At 43.8% G+C, this 17,691-nt stretch overlaps 1 protein-coding gene across 5 annotated transcripts in view; it reads left to right on the forward strand.

The window, feature by feature from the left end:
- PDE4D (phosphodiesterase 4D) overlaps positions 1 to 17,691 on the forward strand; it is a 627,484-nt gene that overhangs the window by 249,844 nt on the left and 359,949 nt on the right. Inside the window, exon 1 of one of the 5 annotated variants that reach the window (XM_081880734.1) lies at positions 12,565 to 13,800. The exons of 3 other annotated variants lie outside the window; for them this stretch is intronic. In XM_081880734.1, the coding sequence (XP_081736860.1) occupies positions 13,532 to 13,800 (269 nt within the window). In that variant the 5' untranslated portion in view covers positions 12,565 to 13,531. Of the gene's footprint in view, positions 1 to 12,564; positions 13,801 to 17,691 lie in introns of those variants that run through there. One more of the 5 variants, XM_081880736.1, reaches the window with a different exon arrangement.

Here is a 17,691-nt window from a genome sequence, read left to right on the forward strand (position 1 = left end):
CTGCCTGAGAGTTCTAAAGCCACGCCCACTTTCCCAGAGACTGGCTGTTCTGAGGGATCCAGGGCAGGGCCGGCGTGCGCGCGCGCTTCTTGCTGCCCGGGCGCTTGCTCTAATCCCGCCTTCCCTGGGAGGGAGGGACGGCGGTGGCCGCGAGCGTCTGGGGTGGGGCGCGCGCTGGCTCTCCCTGGCGGCCCCCGCGCCTGGCGTTCTATCAGCGCGCCCGCCCGCCTCCTCTCTCTTTCCCCACCCATCCTCCACGTGCTGCGCTCTAACCCGGAGTTAGAAGGGAATTAGAACACGCCCCCCGTGTGGGGTGGTTTTTTTTTTTGCTGCTTCTTCTTTTTTTAGGGCTTTAAAGTTATGCTTAATATCTGCAACACATTGAGTGCTCGTCCAGAAAAGTTGAGACTCACCCTCCAGTGCTATGCTCATGAGGCGCTTTCCTTCTCGTTGCTTAGGACTTCGTAGCAGCGGGGGAACCGCCAAAAAAGCCCCTTCGGGCGCGCGGGAGGAGCGAGCCGCCCGCTTTCCCGCCCTCGCCGGCCTCCTGGGGCGCACGCAGTGCTCGCGCCCTCCGCAGCCCGCCCAAACGCGCGCCAATGCCGGGCGGGCGACGCGCCCCCTCCGGGAAGCGCGATGTAGGCGCCGCTCCTGCACCCGACGGCCTTTTCTGCAGGGCTTCTAGCTGCAAGCGAGTGTGCGCGCAGAAGGCGGCGCCTGGGCTGGGGAGCGCGCAGCCTCGTCCTTTCCATCGCAGCCAGCACTGTGAGAGGGAGAGTGAGCCACCAGGACCAGGTAGGGGCAGAGAGCTCCGAGTGCGCCCCCAAAAATGTTGCGCCCGGTGCGGCTGGCACCCCTTGCACCCCCCACGCTACGCCACTGTATCTACTTGCACTTTGACGTGCTTTTGAACTGCTAGGTTGGCAGGAGCAGGGACTTCCGATCGGCAAGCCCTAGGCTCTGTGGTTTAACCTACAGCTCCGCCCGCGTCCCTGCAGGTTCACGTAAGAGGAGCCTTATGCAAGAAGATAGGAAGGTGTCTTGTACTGAACTGCCCCATTGGTCCACCTACACAGAAAAGCAGCAGCTCTCTGGGATTTCATACCTGCAGATGTCAGGGATCAAACCTGGGATTTTCTGTATATCAGAGCTGTTACCCTTCCTCAGGGCCCTTCTTCAGGTACAACACCTGCCAAGATGATTGCCAGGTGTATGAGAAGCACCCATTTCACAATGAGCAGTCCACAGGGGAGCACCCTCTCTCTGCCAGGAGAGAGACAGGTTGTATCTTGCTATATGGTTGAACTGATGGCTCACAGAGGGCTCCCCCCCTTCCATTGCTCCATCTGTTTCTCCCCACCCTCCATTTTTTATCCTCCTCTCTTTCAGTGCTCCCAGGCTAGGTCAAGGCAGCTATGAGAGGCATTCGGTTTGCTCCAGAAGGGCTCTTCTTCTGTTCACAACAGCTACAGCTTTTCCCACTCACCACGGTGCTCTCCTTTAAGTCGTGACTTTCTTGTAGCTGGGGGGGAAACGCACACTGTGCTTTGCACAGACCTGTGAGTGCAGTTACCCGCTTCAGTGGCATGAAGAGGCAGGCTCCTCTTCCGTTGCCCAGGGAAGTGCATTATTTCCACGGCTGCTCTGTGTGCTTGTCCATTCGGAGCTCAGCGATGAATCATCCTGTGTTTGGGAACGAGGAGATGGCTCTCTTATTTTAGTTGGCTTGTGAGAATTGCCTTTCAACAACAGCGCCAGCTCCATATGCCTCTGAAATAAATGGCATGCAGAGCATGACTTGGGGTCACTGTCTTTTCCTAGCCTTGAAGCTCAGGAAGCTGGGCTTTTGTAGCTCCCTTTCCATGCTGCTGCTTTCACCTTGCCGCGTGTGGTCCAATGACAAGCCCAGGTAACTGAGTCATTGGGTAGCTTTCTCTCTGTGTGCATGTCTTGTTTTCTCTTCCTTGCCCTCAGAAAAATGATTATGTAAAGGCCTTTTGAATCTTCCCCAAAACTCAAGGGCCAAGTGCAATGTCACTTTAGTGCAGTTTCCCATTGGACAGTTAGGCTTCTTCTGATCCCAGCTTAGGCTTCGTGGAGCACAATTACAAAATCAACAACAGATTCTGTATGGTGGTTCATCTCTGAGGCGTTGCTACTGTCGTAATTTACTGAAACGCCGTGGGGCGCCTCTTGTGTTATATAGGGGAGACCTGCAACATTTTGAGTGCTGCTGCTCAGGGTTCCAACAAGCCAGCTGTGCCCTCCATCCCATCCACATTCTTTGCTTCCCTCAACAGCCATTCAGCATTCTGTAGCCACTGAGCATGCTCAGACTTTATTGGACTGTGTTTTGGGGAGAGAGTGTGTATTTGCTGGGCTGGCTATGGCTGATGGGAGTTGTAGCCCAAAATACTTGGAGGGGACCAGTATGGTAAAGGCTGCTGAGGTAGATAGACGGGTAGATATTTGTACACCTGCAAACCTTGGGCTCCCACCCAGTCTGTAGACATCTCCACCTAGTGTGTGTGATGGTTTTAGCTGCATAAGGATCCATATGTGGGAGATCCATTTTGCTATAAGTTTAAGCGATGAAATTCGAAAAGAATGATTAGACATGACAGGGCAACCACATGTATGTTTTATGGGGTGGTCATTTTGTCACATGAATAATAATAATAATAATAATAATAATAATAATAATAATTTATTATTTATACCCCACCCATCTGGCTGGGTTTCCCCAGCCACTCTGGGCGCCTTCCAACAAAACACTAAAATACAATAACCTATTAAACATTAAAAACTTCCCTAAACAGGGCTGCCTTTAGATGTCTTCTAAAGGTTCGGTCGTTATTTTTCTCTTTGACATCTGGTGGGAGGGCTTTCCACAGGGCAGGTGCCATTACCGAGAAGGCCCTCTGCCTGGTTCCCTGTAACTTGGCTTCTCTCAGCGAGGGAACCGCCAGAAGCCCCCCGGTGCTGGACCTCAGTGTTGGGGCAGAACGATGGAGGTGGAGATGCTCCTTCAGGTATACTGGACCGTGGCTGTTTAGGGCTTTAAAGGTCAGCACCAACACTTTGAATTGTGCTCGGAAACGTACTGGGAGCCAGTGTAGGTATTTCAAGACCGGTGCTATATGGTCTCGGCGGCCGCTCCCAGTCACCAGTCTAGCTGGATTAGTCCAATTGCCGCATTGCAGTAGTCCAAGCGAGAGATAACCAGATCATGCACCACTCTGGCAAGACAGTCCGCGGGAATAGGATTGCATAGGGGAGATGCACAAAACCTGTCCCCTCCTCTGCCTTAACTCACAAGCACTCAGTTTGTTTAGGAAGTACACACAAAAGCACACTGTAGACTGGCTCACATTCAGCCCTTGAGCCAGCCAGAAGCAAACTGCACAAAGCAACAAAGCACAACAAACTATGGCAGGGACGGTGGTGTGTTTCATTCCCCACTCCCCTATTTTTTTTTTCATTTAAAGATTGGCCACCCATCCACATGTACACCCACAGCTCCACTCCTGCTTTATATGTGACTTGGGCAGACAGAAACATAGCTTACCCCCATATCTAGTTTCTCCTTTTGCCTGCCATCTGACAAGGCCTTCAATTTATCTTGCACCCAGAAACAGATTTTTGAGATGCTACTGGGGGTGGGAGTGCTCATGATGAAGTCTTGGGCAGTAATTGGCTAGAAGTGCCTTTATGTTAAAGAGAAAAATACAGGAAGTTAGATCAAAGGCCTTTCTACCTAACCCAACATGCTGGACTCACACTGGCCAAATAGATGCCATTGGAAAGCCCCCAAAGAGGACATCGTGTGCAACAGCACTCTCCCATTTGTGTTCCCCAGCAACTGATATTGGAGGTATACATGGTCATCATGACTTAGTAGCTGTTGGCAGCCTTTCCTGCCATTTGTTTTCCATGAAATTGCCTAATCACCTCTTAAAGTCATCCAAGGTGATGGTCATCCATAACCACATCTTGTGTTTGTGAATTCAGTAATTTAACAACGAATAAGTATTTACTTTTGTTTTTTTATATATATAATATTTATTGGTGTTTCAAAAAGTTACAAGAATAAAAAAGAAAGAAAAAGAAAAACAGAAAATACAAAATACAGAAAAAAATAAAAACAATTAAAAACAAATCCATCTTTCCATATCTTATCTGTCATTTGCTTCTTTCCTTGACCTCCTCACACCTCCCTTTTTTGTATTCTAGTTCATTAGTTGTTTCAGCAAATCCTTTCCTTCTTTGTTTTTATCTTACTAATTTATCTTAATATATTGTAACTTTACATTCTGACCTCTTAACAATCCATTTTTACTTAATCCTTTATAACATTACTGCTAAAACCACATAGCTTCATTCCAGCATCCTTCTAACATTCCTTAATTTTACAATGTTTCTGTAGATAAACTTTAAATTCCTTCCAGTCTTCTTCTACCGACTCTTCTCCCTGGTCTCGGATTCTGCCAGTCATTTCCGCCAGTTCCATGTAATCCATTACCTTCATCTGCCATTCTTCCCGGGTGGGTAGAATAAGTATTTACTTTTGTCTACCCTGAAGTTCAGTGTCAGATTGCCACTGGAGCTATAATGAGGAGATTTCTGAAACCAAGTCAAATACGCAAGCATCATTCACAGCTACAAAACAGAGTTGCTTAGTTAAGTAGATTATTTCTTTCAGATACATATTTGGACACCCACCTCTCAATCAGGTGGCATAGTTTTATATTCAAACACAATTGGAAGGGAGGAATAATGCATTGCTAAATGTGCTTTATAACTCTTCTTCCTTCAATGACTCCTTTTTAAAAAATACTCATTAATATTAGTAGCCTAATTTCCCCTCTCTCCCACTTAGAATTTAAAGGAAGTTGCCTTCCTGCTGGAAATACTGTATCTCTAAGTTGTCATCTGGAAATTGAGGCCTATTTATGTTCTATAAATGCCAAATATACATACGACACAGTAGGATCTTTAGATCCTTAAAAAAAAAATTGAAACCAGAGCTGCATAGCTGCGCCCGAGAAAAATGGGACCTTCATGGTAATACACTTTCCACAGAGCAGATTTTAAATGTTAAGTCTAAAAATAGAATTGTCCATGAAAATGACTGATAAACATCTGATTTAAAACTCTAGCTAGGTCTGCAAATAATTAAAACAATTTGATTGGAGAACCAGTGTAGGATAAGACTAGGAATCAGGAAGTTGCTGATTCTAAATCCGCCTCTGCCAATGAGATCACTACGGCACCTCTAAAAGCTATTCTTCCTTGGCCTCAAATTTCCATGCTGCAATGGGGACAACAGCCATACATGTTGCAGTGGGTACAACATGCAAGGCTGTTGCTAGATTCTTAAAGCACAAACCAATAGCACCAATCTGCATAAATGTACAGGGAGCCGATGGGCAAATTAGGATTGTGGTTGGCTGGAGAAGGGATGGAGAAATCTGTCCATTTCAGATTCTGTCTTTTTCTTATTTTTCCAATCATAAATTCGGTTATCCACATTTCCACAGCAATTCACAAATTTCCTCTTGAAAATTCGTCAGCATCCCATGCTAATTTATCATAATAAGCACATTTCCTGGTGCAGTTTTGACTAATATGTGCATTTTTGCAAGCAATTTCCACTAATATAATGCACTTTGGAGGTAATTTTCACCAATCAATGCATTTTTTCACACACTTCCCCCAATATATGCATTTTTGGTACACATTATTTGGTTAGGGATGTGTATTGCAAAATTCAGAGAAGTAGAAACTTCAGAGGATATCTGTGCTTCAGTTTGTATCTTGGTTTGTGAAATATTGAAGTTATTCAATACCATAATTGAATAACTGAATCCCTAGGCTGGGGTCACACTGGTACTGTACCTTTTAGCATCCCTAGCTGTCTCCAAAGCATTAAAAAACAAAAATTAAGTGGGGGAGGCACAGGAGATCTGGGTCCCAATAGACAGGACATTAGGCCACCTCCAACAAACACCCTGTAAATATGAGAGAAGTACTTTGAACAGTGGAAAGCACTATATAAATTATAAGTACTATTCTGGTGAGCATTGATTTGATTAAATAAATATATTTCAAACATTTCCCGAATGCAAGCGTTCTATGTAAATATGTTCATGAGTTTTTATGGTGTATCACGTGGTGCTAGCAATCAGCAAATTACTTTGACCAGCATAAATATACTGGCTGGCATTCCAGTCCTTTGTAACAACCTCCCTGCCTGAAACATTGATCAGCTGATTGACTGACTGGTTTGTGGCCTTAGCCAGTTCCGGGGACTCCTGCTCACAGGATTAAACAAATACACATAATAAAACTATAATCCAGTACAGGATTAAATGCCTTTGCAATGCCTTGTTGCATTCTGGCACATTAGTTGGAATAGTCAGGAAGCAGGCCTCAGTAACATACAGTGTATTATGTGTCTGAATGTTTAATCCATTTCAAAACCTTGCTGTATTCACAAAGCTATTATGCTGGAAAGGAGGGTGTGCTTCCAATCTTCTCTTCAACATGCTGAACAATGTCTGTGGTTCCCACAACAAGTGCTCCATTTGCACCCAGACTGGTGTGGTGATTAGAGTGTTGGACTGGGACCTGGGAGGCCAGAGTCCCTACTCCGCCATGAAGGTTGCTCAGTGACCGTGGGCCACTCTCAGCCTAGCCTACAATACAGAGTTGTTGTGAGGATAAAAAGGGGAGCAGAGAAAACCACATATGTCCCATTCGGGTCTTTGGATATAAATGTAACAATTAAATAAACTTCAGAATCAGAGATCCCATTGAAATCGATGGTAGAAGTTCATCATGCTTTAAATTAATTCAGTGATTTCAGTAGGAATTAAGTTAACTAACTTAGCCAGGATCCATCTTATATTCGCTGACTAAACTACATATACAAAAATGGGGAAAGAGGCATTGTTTTTTGTATTGTTTTGTTAATCAAACTATGCTATGAATATTCTAGTGTATGTTCAGTCATAAGTGAGTTAAAGCAGTTTGTGTTTGCGGGGGCAGAGCCCACAAAATGAAGCTGTGTGAAATTGAAATCCAATCCAATAGTGAAGACTCAGGTCTCTTTGGTGGGGCAAATGGGTAGGTGGGGTTGAAGGGGTGAGTCAATGTGTTCACACACATATTCATAGCATTCACTTTATGATGAGTTTATGACATTGTTTGAAGAAGCCAAGGCACAGATGACCAAAAAGTGGATCATGTAATTCATCTAAGAGCCCAAGATGGTCAGCTGACATTTGAATGTGGCAATGGCTTTTATAAGTCAATAAAAGGCTGAATAAGAGGGTATTAAAATTTTTGTTCTAACCTGGCTGTTCCTTTAGCCTAATTCTGACAGCCCTTGCTGCAGGAAGAAGAGCTAGAGTCAGAGGGGAAGGACATGATCTTGTTGTTGAGATCTAGACACCACCTCCATAACGCATGTGTAAATGTGCAGCGGTCTCATAAAGTGAGTCTCATGAATAAGTTCACTCTGCCTAGTTGCCTAGTCTCTAATAGCTTAGAGAGGGGGGTATGGCAGCTATTGGGACGTCTTCATTGCTTCCATTCAGTTCTGCATCGTTGCCTAGCTCATGACCCTTGGAATCCTGACTTTTGCTCCTAGTGCTTGTTATGAGCCAATACCATTACTGGCTTGAATAAAGTTTTCTTCCTTACTCTCACGTGACTCACACTCTCCACAGCTGGTATTCATGGGGATACTTCCAGTGACAATGGAGGGAGAACATAGGGAGGAATTTGTCTAATCCTTCTTTTAGGCCATCATGACCTCTTGTGGGGCCAAATTCCATAGTTTACTATGCACTGTGTGAAGCAACATTTTGCAGTGATTTTTCCCATCGAGGTCACATTTAACTGGTGCTGCTAACGTGGTAGAGAACCCCACAGCTGTGTGTTCCACCCGCTTGCAGCCTACATGGCTCTTTCTGCATGTGAGCATGTATATGGAATGGAAATGGTTGGCATAAAGAAGCTAGAACGGAAAAATGTCTGTGTGCGCTGAGCTCTTAGGGCAGGGCATGTGGATCTGGAGATGCAGCAGTAAAGAAGCCACATACTGTGCTAATAGCCAAGAAAGTGTTTGTTTTGTAGCAACTGAGCAGAGCCACTGCTGATGACTTAGCCATGTTTGCTTTTTCAGGGGAACAGCAGTCATTTGCATCTGTCTCTTTATGCCCTTAGAAGAAAAAAGGGCGAAAGCTACACAAAGCCCAGGGTGCAATGAATGAATATTATTTTCATTGCAAGGCATGTTTGGCTTGTAAAGGCCAGGGGGGGAAAGTTGCCTACGCAAATCACATTGCAAGGATTTTTTTCAGAGCCTAAGGTAAACATTCTGTGTTTAAATTGTCGATTGCTCATTGTGCAATGCTAGAAGAACTACTTGAAATTCAAGTTAAACTTTCACTTCCTCTTAGGGTGGACACAGCTTAGATCCATAACCCTTTGTCCTGGCAGAAGCCTGCTCTTGTCTCAATTGCTATCTGAGTGAATTTAACTTGGGAGTTTAATGGTATGTTATAAAATTTTCAGCATTGACATGAATAAGTAGATAAGGCTTATGTGTTCGACAGACTTTACAGTTCTTCAGATTTGTGATGATAGGCCACTAATGATTAATGGTGCTGTCATATACAATTGGCTAATATAGCAATATATATATATACTTTCCATGGCTGTGTTATAACATTGTCAGGCTTTTAAATACACCAGCGATGATTTTTAATAAATACCAAGAGGATGTTTGCAATTAAAATTCAAACAAAGGACATTTTCTTCTTTTTCAACTTTGCTTTTTCTGGCAAGTAGATGAGTGCTAATGAAGGAACCTCCAAGCAAAATTGGCTAGGACACGTCTTTCTCTGTTCAGAAATATATATTCTTCTCACCCCAATGAAGACATATTATTTCAATATTTATTTATACTGGAACCTCCCAGTGTAGAATAATAATAATAATAATAATAATAATAATAATAATAATAATAATAATTTCCTTGCTAAACTTCTGCTGCTACTAATTTCCTCTTTCTAGGAAAGGAGCTCTTTAAACATGCCCCCACAACATGCAAGTTGATGGTTTGGTGGCTTGTATGTTGCTGCGTATGGATGGATGGATCCTGCTGCTGGTATGATAGAATGTTTAAGACCTAGTAGCAAGTTGAAGACCAGATCATTCCTTAGGCTAGCGGCACTATCTATGGTGATGTAAACAGCAGCTGACCTCGGGAATTGAAGTAGCTTGCAATGCCTGGCAGACGCCATCACCTGCAGTTCAGCTGAAAAGGCTATGCTTTATGAGGGGGTGAAAGGAGGCCTCATTCCCATCTGCATTTTCACCACCAGAGGCAGTCATGGGATCCAATGATAGGACACGTGTCTGGACAACACTCCCTGATCCTGTGGGAGTTGCTAAGCTCATGTAGTTCACAGAATCAGATTGGAAGCCTTTTCTGGGGCTGGTCCTATCATTAGGCAAAGTGAGATGATTGCCTCAGGTGGCAGATGCTGAAAGAGGGAGACAGCAGAGGAAGCTCCCCCAGCCATTCCCCTCTCTTGGAGAAGAAGATGCACCTTCTTGTCCTCCACCTCAGGAAGCAAACTATACTGGCCTGGCCCTGGCCTTTTCTGTTGCCTTGGCAACATCACTTGCTTGACACTGACTTGGCAACCCACAATACAAGCCTTACTAGTGAGTTGCTTCCAACCAAACCACTTGAGAAATCATAGCCTCAACAAGAAACAAGATGGATTTACTGTAAAATAATAATAATGAAAGAAGAAGCAGCAGCAACTGGTAATTTGTTGAGATTTAAATTTTATTGATCAAATGTCGATTTTCAAGGCAATAGATATCCATGTTCTTTAAGTACTTTGGTACAATAAATAACACATTTTTTGCATTTTTTGAAATACTTGTTATGATTGCAATTGTCTGCATCATTTTCATACAATTTTAATACTAAACTATTATATCCAGTTACAAGAAACAAAATGGCATCTGGAATTTGGTTCTTATTACAAAATAGTTTATGCATGAATTTGATACTGACATGAGGGAGACTGCAGTCCTTTACACACTTACTTAGGAGAAAGTCTCACTGAAATCAATACTCTCAATTGACATGCACAGAATAGGCACTTTCAGGTCTATCTGGTTCAGCACATATAGTCCAGAAAAGTCTGGATCCATAGCAGTAGTAGTAGTAGTAGTAGTAGTAGTAGTGGTAAAGTTAATCTTACATTAAATAAATATCCTCTAGTAAATAATAGTTTGGGAGAACTAAAGGCCAAGTTAGATGTGATTTCAGTAGATCTGTAATCTGATCCCCTCTACAACTTTTGAAAATGATAAGTGCACCTCTTTCATAAATGAAAAGTACTATATAAATACCACTACTGCTGCTGCTGCTGCTGCTCTTGTTGCTAATGATAAACAGCACTTTACATTGATGTAATAAGAAAATGCTGTACATGCTGAGGTTGAAGAGTTGTTAGCTCATGGTTACCTTCACTGACATCCAAAGCAGAAAAGTAATGGTGTTTATAAAAGCTTTTTCCCTTCCTCTGTAGCTAGGCAGCACTGGGTGCAGTTCTGAGAAATGAAGCCCTGAAATTTCATTCAAACTTCTTGCTGAAAAATATACCCATCCATCAAAAGTAGCCAAAAGCAGCTGAAGCGTGCCCTTTATATAATAGCTTTGAGCAAAGATGGATCTCTTGTTCAAAATGAGATCTTAAAGAGGAAGAGACATGGTGATTACATTAACTTAATTACTCTGAGCCATTCTAAAACAATAATTGTAACATTTAAGAAATAGTTAATGGTAACGGGAAGCCACCAGCTTGGGAATTAGCGATATCTAATTAGATGGGTTGTACACCACATCCTGGCTTTTATGTTGGGCTTCTGAGGCACAGCAAGAGTTTCTCCTTTTTTTCTTTTCTGTCTTCAGGAGGCTGACTCAATATATTCTGGTGCTTGAGGTGGAAAACCTGTTGTTCTTTTATTTTGATTGTTCAAGAAAGCTTCCCAGTAGATTTCCCCCCCCCCCATGAGTCAGAGAAGAACGCAAGAAGAGTCTTGCTAAATCAGATGGAGGGTCCGCCTTGTTTCAGAATCCTCAAGTGTCCAGTCCTAGGCATCCCAGAGTTTGAAGGCAGTAGTTGTTCCCTACTGTTGTTGGGTGCTTCAGATTCCTGCCCCCCCTTTCGGTTCTGCGATATCGTTCTTTTAAATGAAGCAACTGGAAATGATCCCAAGCAGTTTCCCAACCCTGCTGTCCTTGATGACACCCCAATAACCCATCTCTTGAGAGGGCTGATTTGACTTCTTTGTGGCAAAGTCAAAAGTGCACTTTGATTAAACTTGGAGTAAGTAGGGACGCGGGTGGCGCTGTGGTCTAAACCACAGAGCCTAGGACTTGCCAATCATAAGGTTGGCTGTTCGAATCCCGGCGATGGGGTGAGCTCCCATTGTTCGGTCCCAGCTCCTGCCAACCTAGCAGTTCAAAAGCACGTCAAAGTGCAAGTAGATAATTAGGTACCGCTCTGGCAGGAAGGTAAACGGTGTTTCGGTGCGCTGCTCTGGTTCGCCAGAAGCGGCTTAGTCATGCTGGCCACATGACCCGGAAGCTGTCTGCGGACAAACGCCAGCTCCCTTGGCCTATAGAGCGAGATGAGCGCCGCAACCCCAGAGTCGGCCACAACTGAACCTAACGGTCAGGAGTACCTTTACCTTTACCTAGTAAGGTAAATTAATCTGGGATGTTGAGCTAATAAGAACAAATTCTGGTTCAGACTAATGGGTCATTGAGTCCCGCATCCTGTTCTCAGAAAAGCCTACCAGATGACTTTGGGAAGGCCACAAGCAGAACATGAGAACAATAGCACTCTCTTCACTTGTGATCCCCAGCAACTGGGGGCCAAAGGCATTCCACCTCTCCCACTGACAGTAATCTACAGCCACCAACTAGTGGTGCTAGTTGGTTAGGGAAAAAAGCCAGGTATCATTAGGGTTAAGAATTATTTGTTCAACTCAACAATGCCTAAAGATGATCACAGTAGAGTGGACCAAAAGGATCAAAAGGATCTGGAAAGGCAAGCCACATTACCATTATTATGGTTTGACAAAATCACAGTAGTATAAATGAACCTGTTACCAAAAATATTATTCTTATTTTTAAATATTCCATTAGAACATGGAAGTGTCGTAATGGACAAATTACAAAATAATATTATGCAATTCATCTGGAATGTCAAGCTCGATATTAGGAGAGAAGAAAAGAGTGGCACAATCCAGACAGATTTATAGAATGGCGAAGTTTGTGAATTACTGTATGGGAATCTACACTTTCAAGATGAGACGCAACCATATGTCTTGTTTTCACAAATTTAAGACTTTAGGATAATAATAATAATAAAGGAAGCATCCCTATTATAACTGTGCTTTGTACATGTACAATACAGTCTGATGTTTTGTTTAAATATCTATAGAGATACACACACGCTCACTTGGACAATTAAAAGCATTATATTTCATCTTGTATTTTTTTCTAATCAAATATTTGTTCGCCTTTGGGAAAGTTGGGGTATGTGGATGCATTTGCTTATTTATTATTTATTTACTATTTGTTGTTTCTTTATTACACTTAATACACACCATCATGCAATAGCTTTAAAACATGAAATGCCAAGATACAGCACTCTAATAAAACAATGTACAATCCCCCAAAAAATGTTCTATCCAGCGCAGCATAATCCCCAGTCATTAACCCAAGCTGCAATGCCATATAAATCACAGGAGCTGAAAACAAGAAGAGCTGAAACAACCAGCAAAATGCAGTAGCTAACCCCCCCGGCCCAAAAAATCTAACCAAAGCTCAGGTACTGTGGGGAGGAGGGTGGGACGGAAGTGCACCCTTGACATCCCCAGCCCCTCCCTTCAGAATGAGCAATAAACAGATGGAAATGATAGCCAAACATAACCAGCGTGCCAATGTTTAAGCCCTCCTCCCGGCCCTTTCTGTGTACATAATCAGGAGTCACTCTAGCAGCTGCAGTGCATTAGTTCCAGCAGTTTGACAGGCAGCCTCATTGCTCTGGCACAGGAGCTGTCGCTCCACGCTCTGCCTTCCTCTCTGTGTTCACTTGCAAGCAGAGCCGGCAGGAGTGAGCGGAGTCCGCCAGAGTGGACTGTCAGAGGAGTGGCAATGCCTACCAGCTTCGGCGGAAGAGTTAGCCTGCTTTCTCCCTTTGCACTTCGTTATCTGGACAGAGACGCTCTGAGCGTAGGCAGAAGCATGCCGAAATCTGAATAGGCTGGATCAGAGTCGAAGCTCTGTATGGTTCCCCAGAACAAAATTAGCAGGAGGAAATACTTCTCCCTCTCTCTTTTAAAAAAGCAACAACTCCAGAGCAGCCAAAACAAATATCACGTTGCATTGTAGAGAGACTTCGCAAATATCAGTTGCTTTGGAAACATGGCTCAGCAAACAAGCCCAGACACCTTGACCGTACCTGAAGTGGATAATCCACATTGTCAAAATCCGTGGCTCAACGAGGATCTTGTGAAGACCCTGAGGGAAAACCTGTTGCAGCATGAGAAGCTCAAGACATCCAGGAAGTCTTCGTCTATTTCTCCTAAGCTGTCGCCTGTCATCTCCCCTCGAAATTCTCCAAGGCTCTTGCGCAGGATGCTTCTGAGCAGCAACATACCGAAACAGCGGCGGTTCACAGTGGCACATACCTGGTAAGAACAGGACTGTACCTGCCTCCTCTCTCCCCTGTCTCCAGGTTTGGAATTGTATCTCATTTTGCATGGGTGGGGAAACATGAGCTGGAATTTTAATGGAAAATCCCTTTTAAAAAATCACAAGCAGAGTCACAGAAGAAGCCATGGGCATGTTTCCATATCTTTAAGAGCAGTAATAGATTAGGCAAGAGACCCAGTTCCCTTATGCTGAAGCTGCTTCTGATATTGATTGAAATGAATGCCATTCCAGATAACAAAAGGAGAAGCCAGCAGGGCTGCACTGACTTTTCTCATTTCTTTTCCCAAGTTCATCCTCGACCCTTCCTCCTTTCTCTGGACAGATTTAAGGGAGGAATGTGTGAAAAGAAAACATGGTCTGATTCACTGCTAAAAGTTGATTTAAATTCTCTTCCCTCTCCCCAGTTGTTGTATTGGGTGTGCATGGGGGAGATGGGGGACCCACATCAGAAGTAGATGGGTGTGGAGATGGTGAGCAAAACTGTACATCTCTCGGTCCTTGTATTGAAATAATTGCTGTGGGAAGTGAGAAAGGAGATATTTTGTTAGTGGAAGAGCCTTTTAGTTGCACTGTGATTATGAAATATGGGGGGGGTATTTGTGCGTGAGTACAGTTGGATTAGAAGCAGACAGATGTTTTGCTCTGTTTTAGCCATCTTTGTGCATTTCTTTCTTTTCTAGTAAAACCTGTTATTTAGGTCTTTCCCTGAGAATAGTCCATTGACTTTTGCACTGATCATTTCTTTCTTCTTTCTTTTTGCATAGTTTTGCTTTTTGTTGGCTACCTGTCATTCAAACATTTTCTTTTGAGGAAAAAAATGAAATAAAATGTGGTGCCAAGCCAAGAATCGTGATGTCATAGAAAAAGAAGAATGACAAGCCTAGAGTAGTTTTTTTTTAATTAATACAAATGTAATCATTTTAATTAAATGAAGAAGAGTGTTTTAGCCTAAAGGGCATGCACTGCTGTTGTATGACAGGTATGCACTGATTAATTACCTGAGGCTGCATGTCCATCTCCAACTTAAGATGGAGATGGAAGAATACTTGTAGAAGCTAAGACTAAACTGCTACTTAATGGAAACATGTATTTCAATGAAGCACAGATTTCAATGAGACATAGGGTTTTACCTTTGAAAGTGTAACTTGGCATGAAGCCAATAGGAAACGATGTGTGGCTTGTGGATAGAAAGCATTTAAGATTCAAGATGCATCAAGGGAAAGACTCAGAACTTACTATCAGGAGCTAACAGGGTTAGAACCCGGACTGCATTGTTCTTCCCACCACAGGTATCCTGTGTGTTGAGTCACCAGGGAACATCTCCCTAGCCAGTAAAGGATTTTCAGGTACTGCGATTTCACCAACCCTAGTTAGTCATTGGCCCACCTCAGCAGGAAGAGTTACAAAGGCTTTTTGTTCAGGATGGGATTTTACTTGGGCAGCGATAAGTCCCCTGCCTTGGCTTGCTCTCTGCCTCAGACTCCCAGCTCTGATTCCTGGCTTCATCCCCACCCCTACACCCCCCTGTTATTTTGATCCCCAACTCCTGCTTCCCGGCTCCAACTCAATGGCTGCCTAAAACTCAATGATGGCACCCACCCATAGGAATATCCAGGGGCTGCCATCACGTGCCTGCAGGTCCGAAAGAACTTTGATATCTTTCACTGGCATCCAAGAGCAGCCAGTAAGGCAGCACAGGTAAGGCCCATTGCTCTCCTGGCTTCCCAACATGGTGGGGTGCTGCTGCTTATTGAGAAAGGGTGCAGAGGGGCAAGGCAGAGGAAGCTGGGCACAGGGTGGTGGTGCACATCAGCAGCAGCATTGGATTGGCTCCACCACACCACAATTCCCCCACGCCTCACCCCTCCACTCTCGGTAAGCAGCAGAGATCATGTTGGGAAGCTTGAAGAGCAATGGAGCCTAGTCTGTATTGCTCACTGTCTGCTTCTGGTACCAAAAAAATCTCTGAGTTTTGGGAGGATGCTGCTGGCATCCATGAAGTCACTTGTTCATGGAAGAAAGGGCTATTGATGGCTACTAACCATAATGGTTATGGGACACGGGTGGCACTGTGGGTTAAACCACAAAACCTAGGACTTGCCGATCAGAAGGTCGGCGGTTCGAATCCCCGTGACAGGGTGAGCTCCCGTTGCTCGGTCCCAGCTCCTGCCAACCTAGCAGTTCAAAAGCACGTCAAAGTGCAAGTAGATAAATAGGTACCGCTCCAGCGGGAAGGTAAACGGCGTTTCCGTGCGCTGCTCTGGTTCACCAGAAGCGGCTTAGTCATGCTGGCCACATGACCCGGAAGCTGTACACTGTCTTCCTCGGCTAATAAAGCGAGATGAGCGCCACAACCCCAGAATAGGTCACGACTGGACCTAATGGTCAGGGGTCCCTTGACCTTTACTTTAACCATAGTGCTTATGCTCTGCCTCCACAGTTGGAGGCAGGAATACTTCTGAATACCAGTTGATGGAAACCATAAGAGGGGACTCTTGTGCTTGAGTCTTGCTTGAGAGTTTCCCACATGCAACCGTTCAGCCACTGTGAGAACAGGATGCTAGACTAGATGAGCTATTGGCCTGATCCAACCAACTCTTCTTATGTTCTTACATTTTAATGAATGTGTTAGAGTAGATGAAATATGTCTCAAGCTGACTGGGGGGGGGGAGAGAAAGCTTGAATCAAATTGGGATCTAAACGTCAAAATTCGCGAAGCATGATAGTATGAACTAGTTTGACACAGCAGCTTTGTATCATGACTATGAACATATTGGAGAGGCATAACTTTTGAATACTCATTTGGAAATATAATACATTACCTTAATTAGAAGTAAACCAAATTCATTTCAGTCACAAGTCATCCTCAGTGGTCTATTATAAACATGCATACACAACATAACATGTACAAAGGATGCATCAATTTGAAGTATGCTGTATAATGAGAACTAAGGGGAAAATAAAGAAATATGAATCACAAAGCCTGCAATTAACATAAATATACTGTAATCATAATGTTATTAAATAACTAAGAATATTAAAACAAGATTAAAATAATATTTTAAATTGGGTTGTTGTTTTTAGTATTAAGTGGAATTAAGCTATTTACAGCTTCTGAATCTGAAGGTCTCATGTTGTCATCTTAAGTAGGAGTCACTGATAAACCTAAAGAAATGTATTGTTGTTGTTGTTTAGTCATTTAGTCGTGTCCGACTCTTCATGACCCCATGGACCAGAGCACGCCAGGCACTCCTGTCTTCCACTGCCTCCCGCAGTTTGGTCAAACTCATGTTGGTAGCTTCGAGAACACTGTCCAACCATCTTGCCCTCTGTCGTCCCCTTCTTCTTGTGCTCCCAATCTTTCCCAACATCAGGGTCTTTTCCAGGGAGTCTTCTCTTCTCTTCTCATGAGGTGGCCAAAGTATTGGAGCCTCAGCTTCACGATCTGTCCTTCCAGTGAGCACTCAGGGCTGATTTTCTTAAGAATGGATAGGTTTGATCTTCTCGCAGTCCATGGGACTCTCAAGAGTCTCCTCCAGCACCATAATTCAAAAGCATCAATTCTTCGGCGAGCAGCCTTCTTTATGGTCCAGCTTTCACTTCCATACATCACTACTTGGAAAACCATAACTTTTACTATATGGACCTTTGTTGGCAAGGCGATGTCTCTACTTTTTAAGATGCTGTCTAGGTTTGTCATTGCTTTTCTCCCAAGAAGCAGGGGTCTTTTAATTTCGTGGCTGCTGTCACAATCTGCAGTGATCATGGAGCCCAAGAAAGTAAAATCTCTCACTGCCTCCATTTCTTCCCCTTCTATTTGCCAGGAGATAATGGGACCAGTGGCCATGATCTTCGTTTTTTTGATGTTG

This window comes from Podarcis erhardii, assembly GCF_964252035.2.
Source record: "Podarcis erhardii genome assembly, chromosome: 11".
NCBI lineage: Eukaryota > Metazoa > Chordata > Lepidosauria > Squamata > Lacertidae > Podarcis > Podarcis erhardii.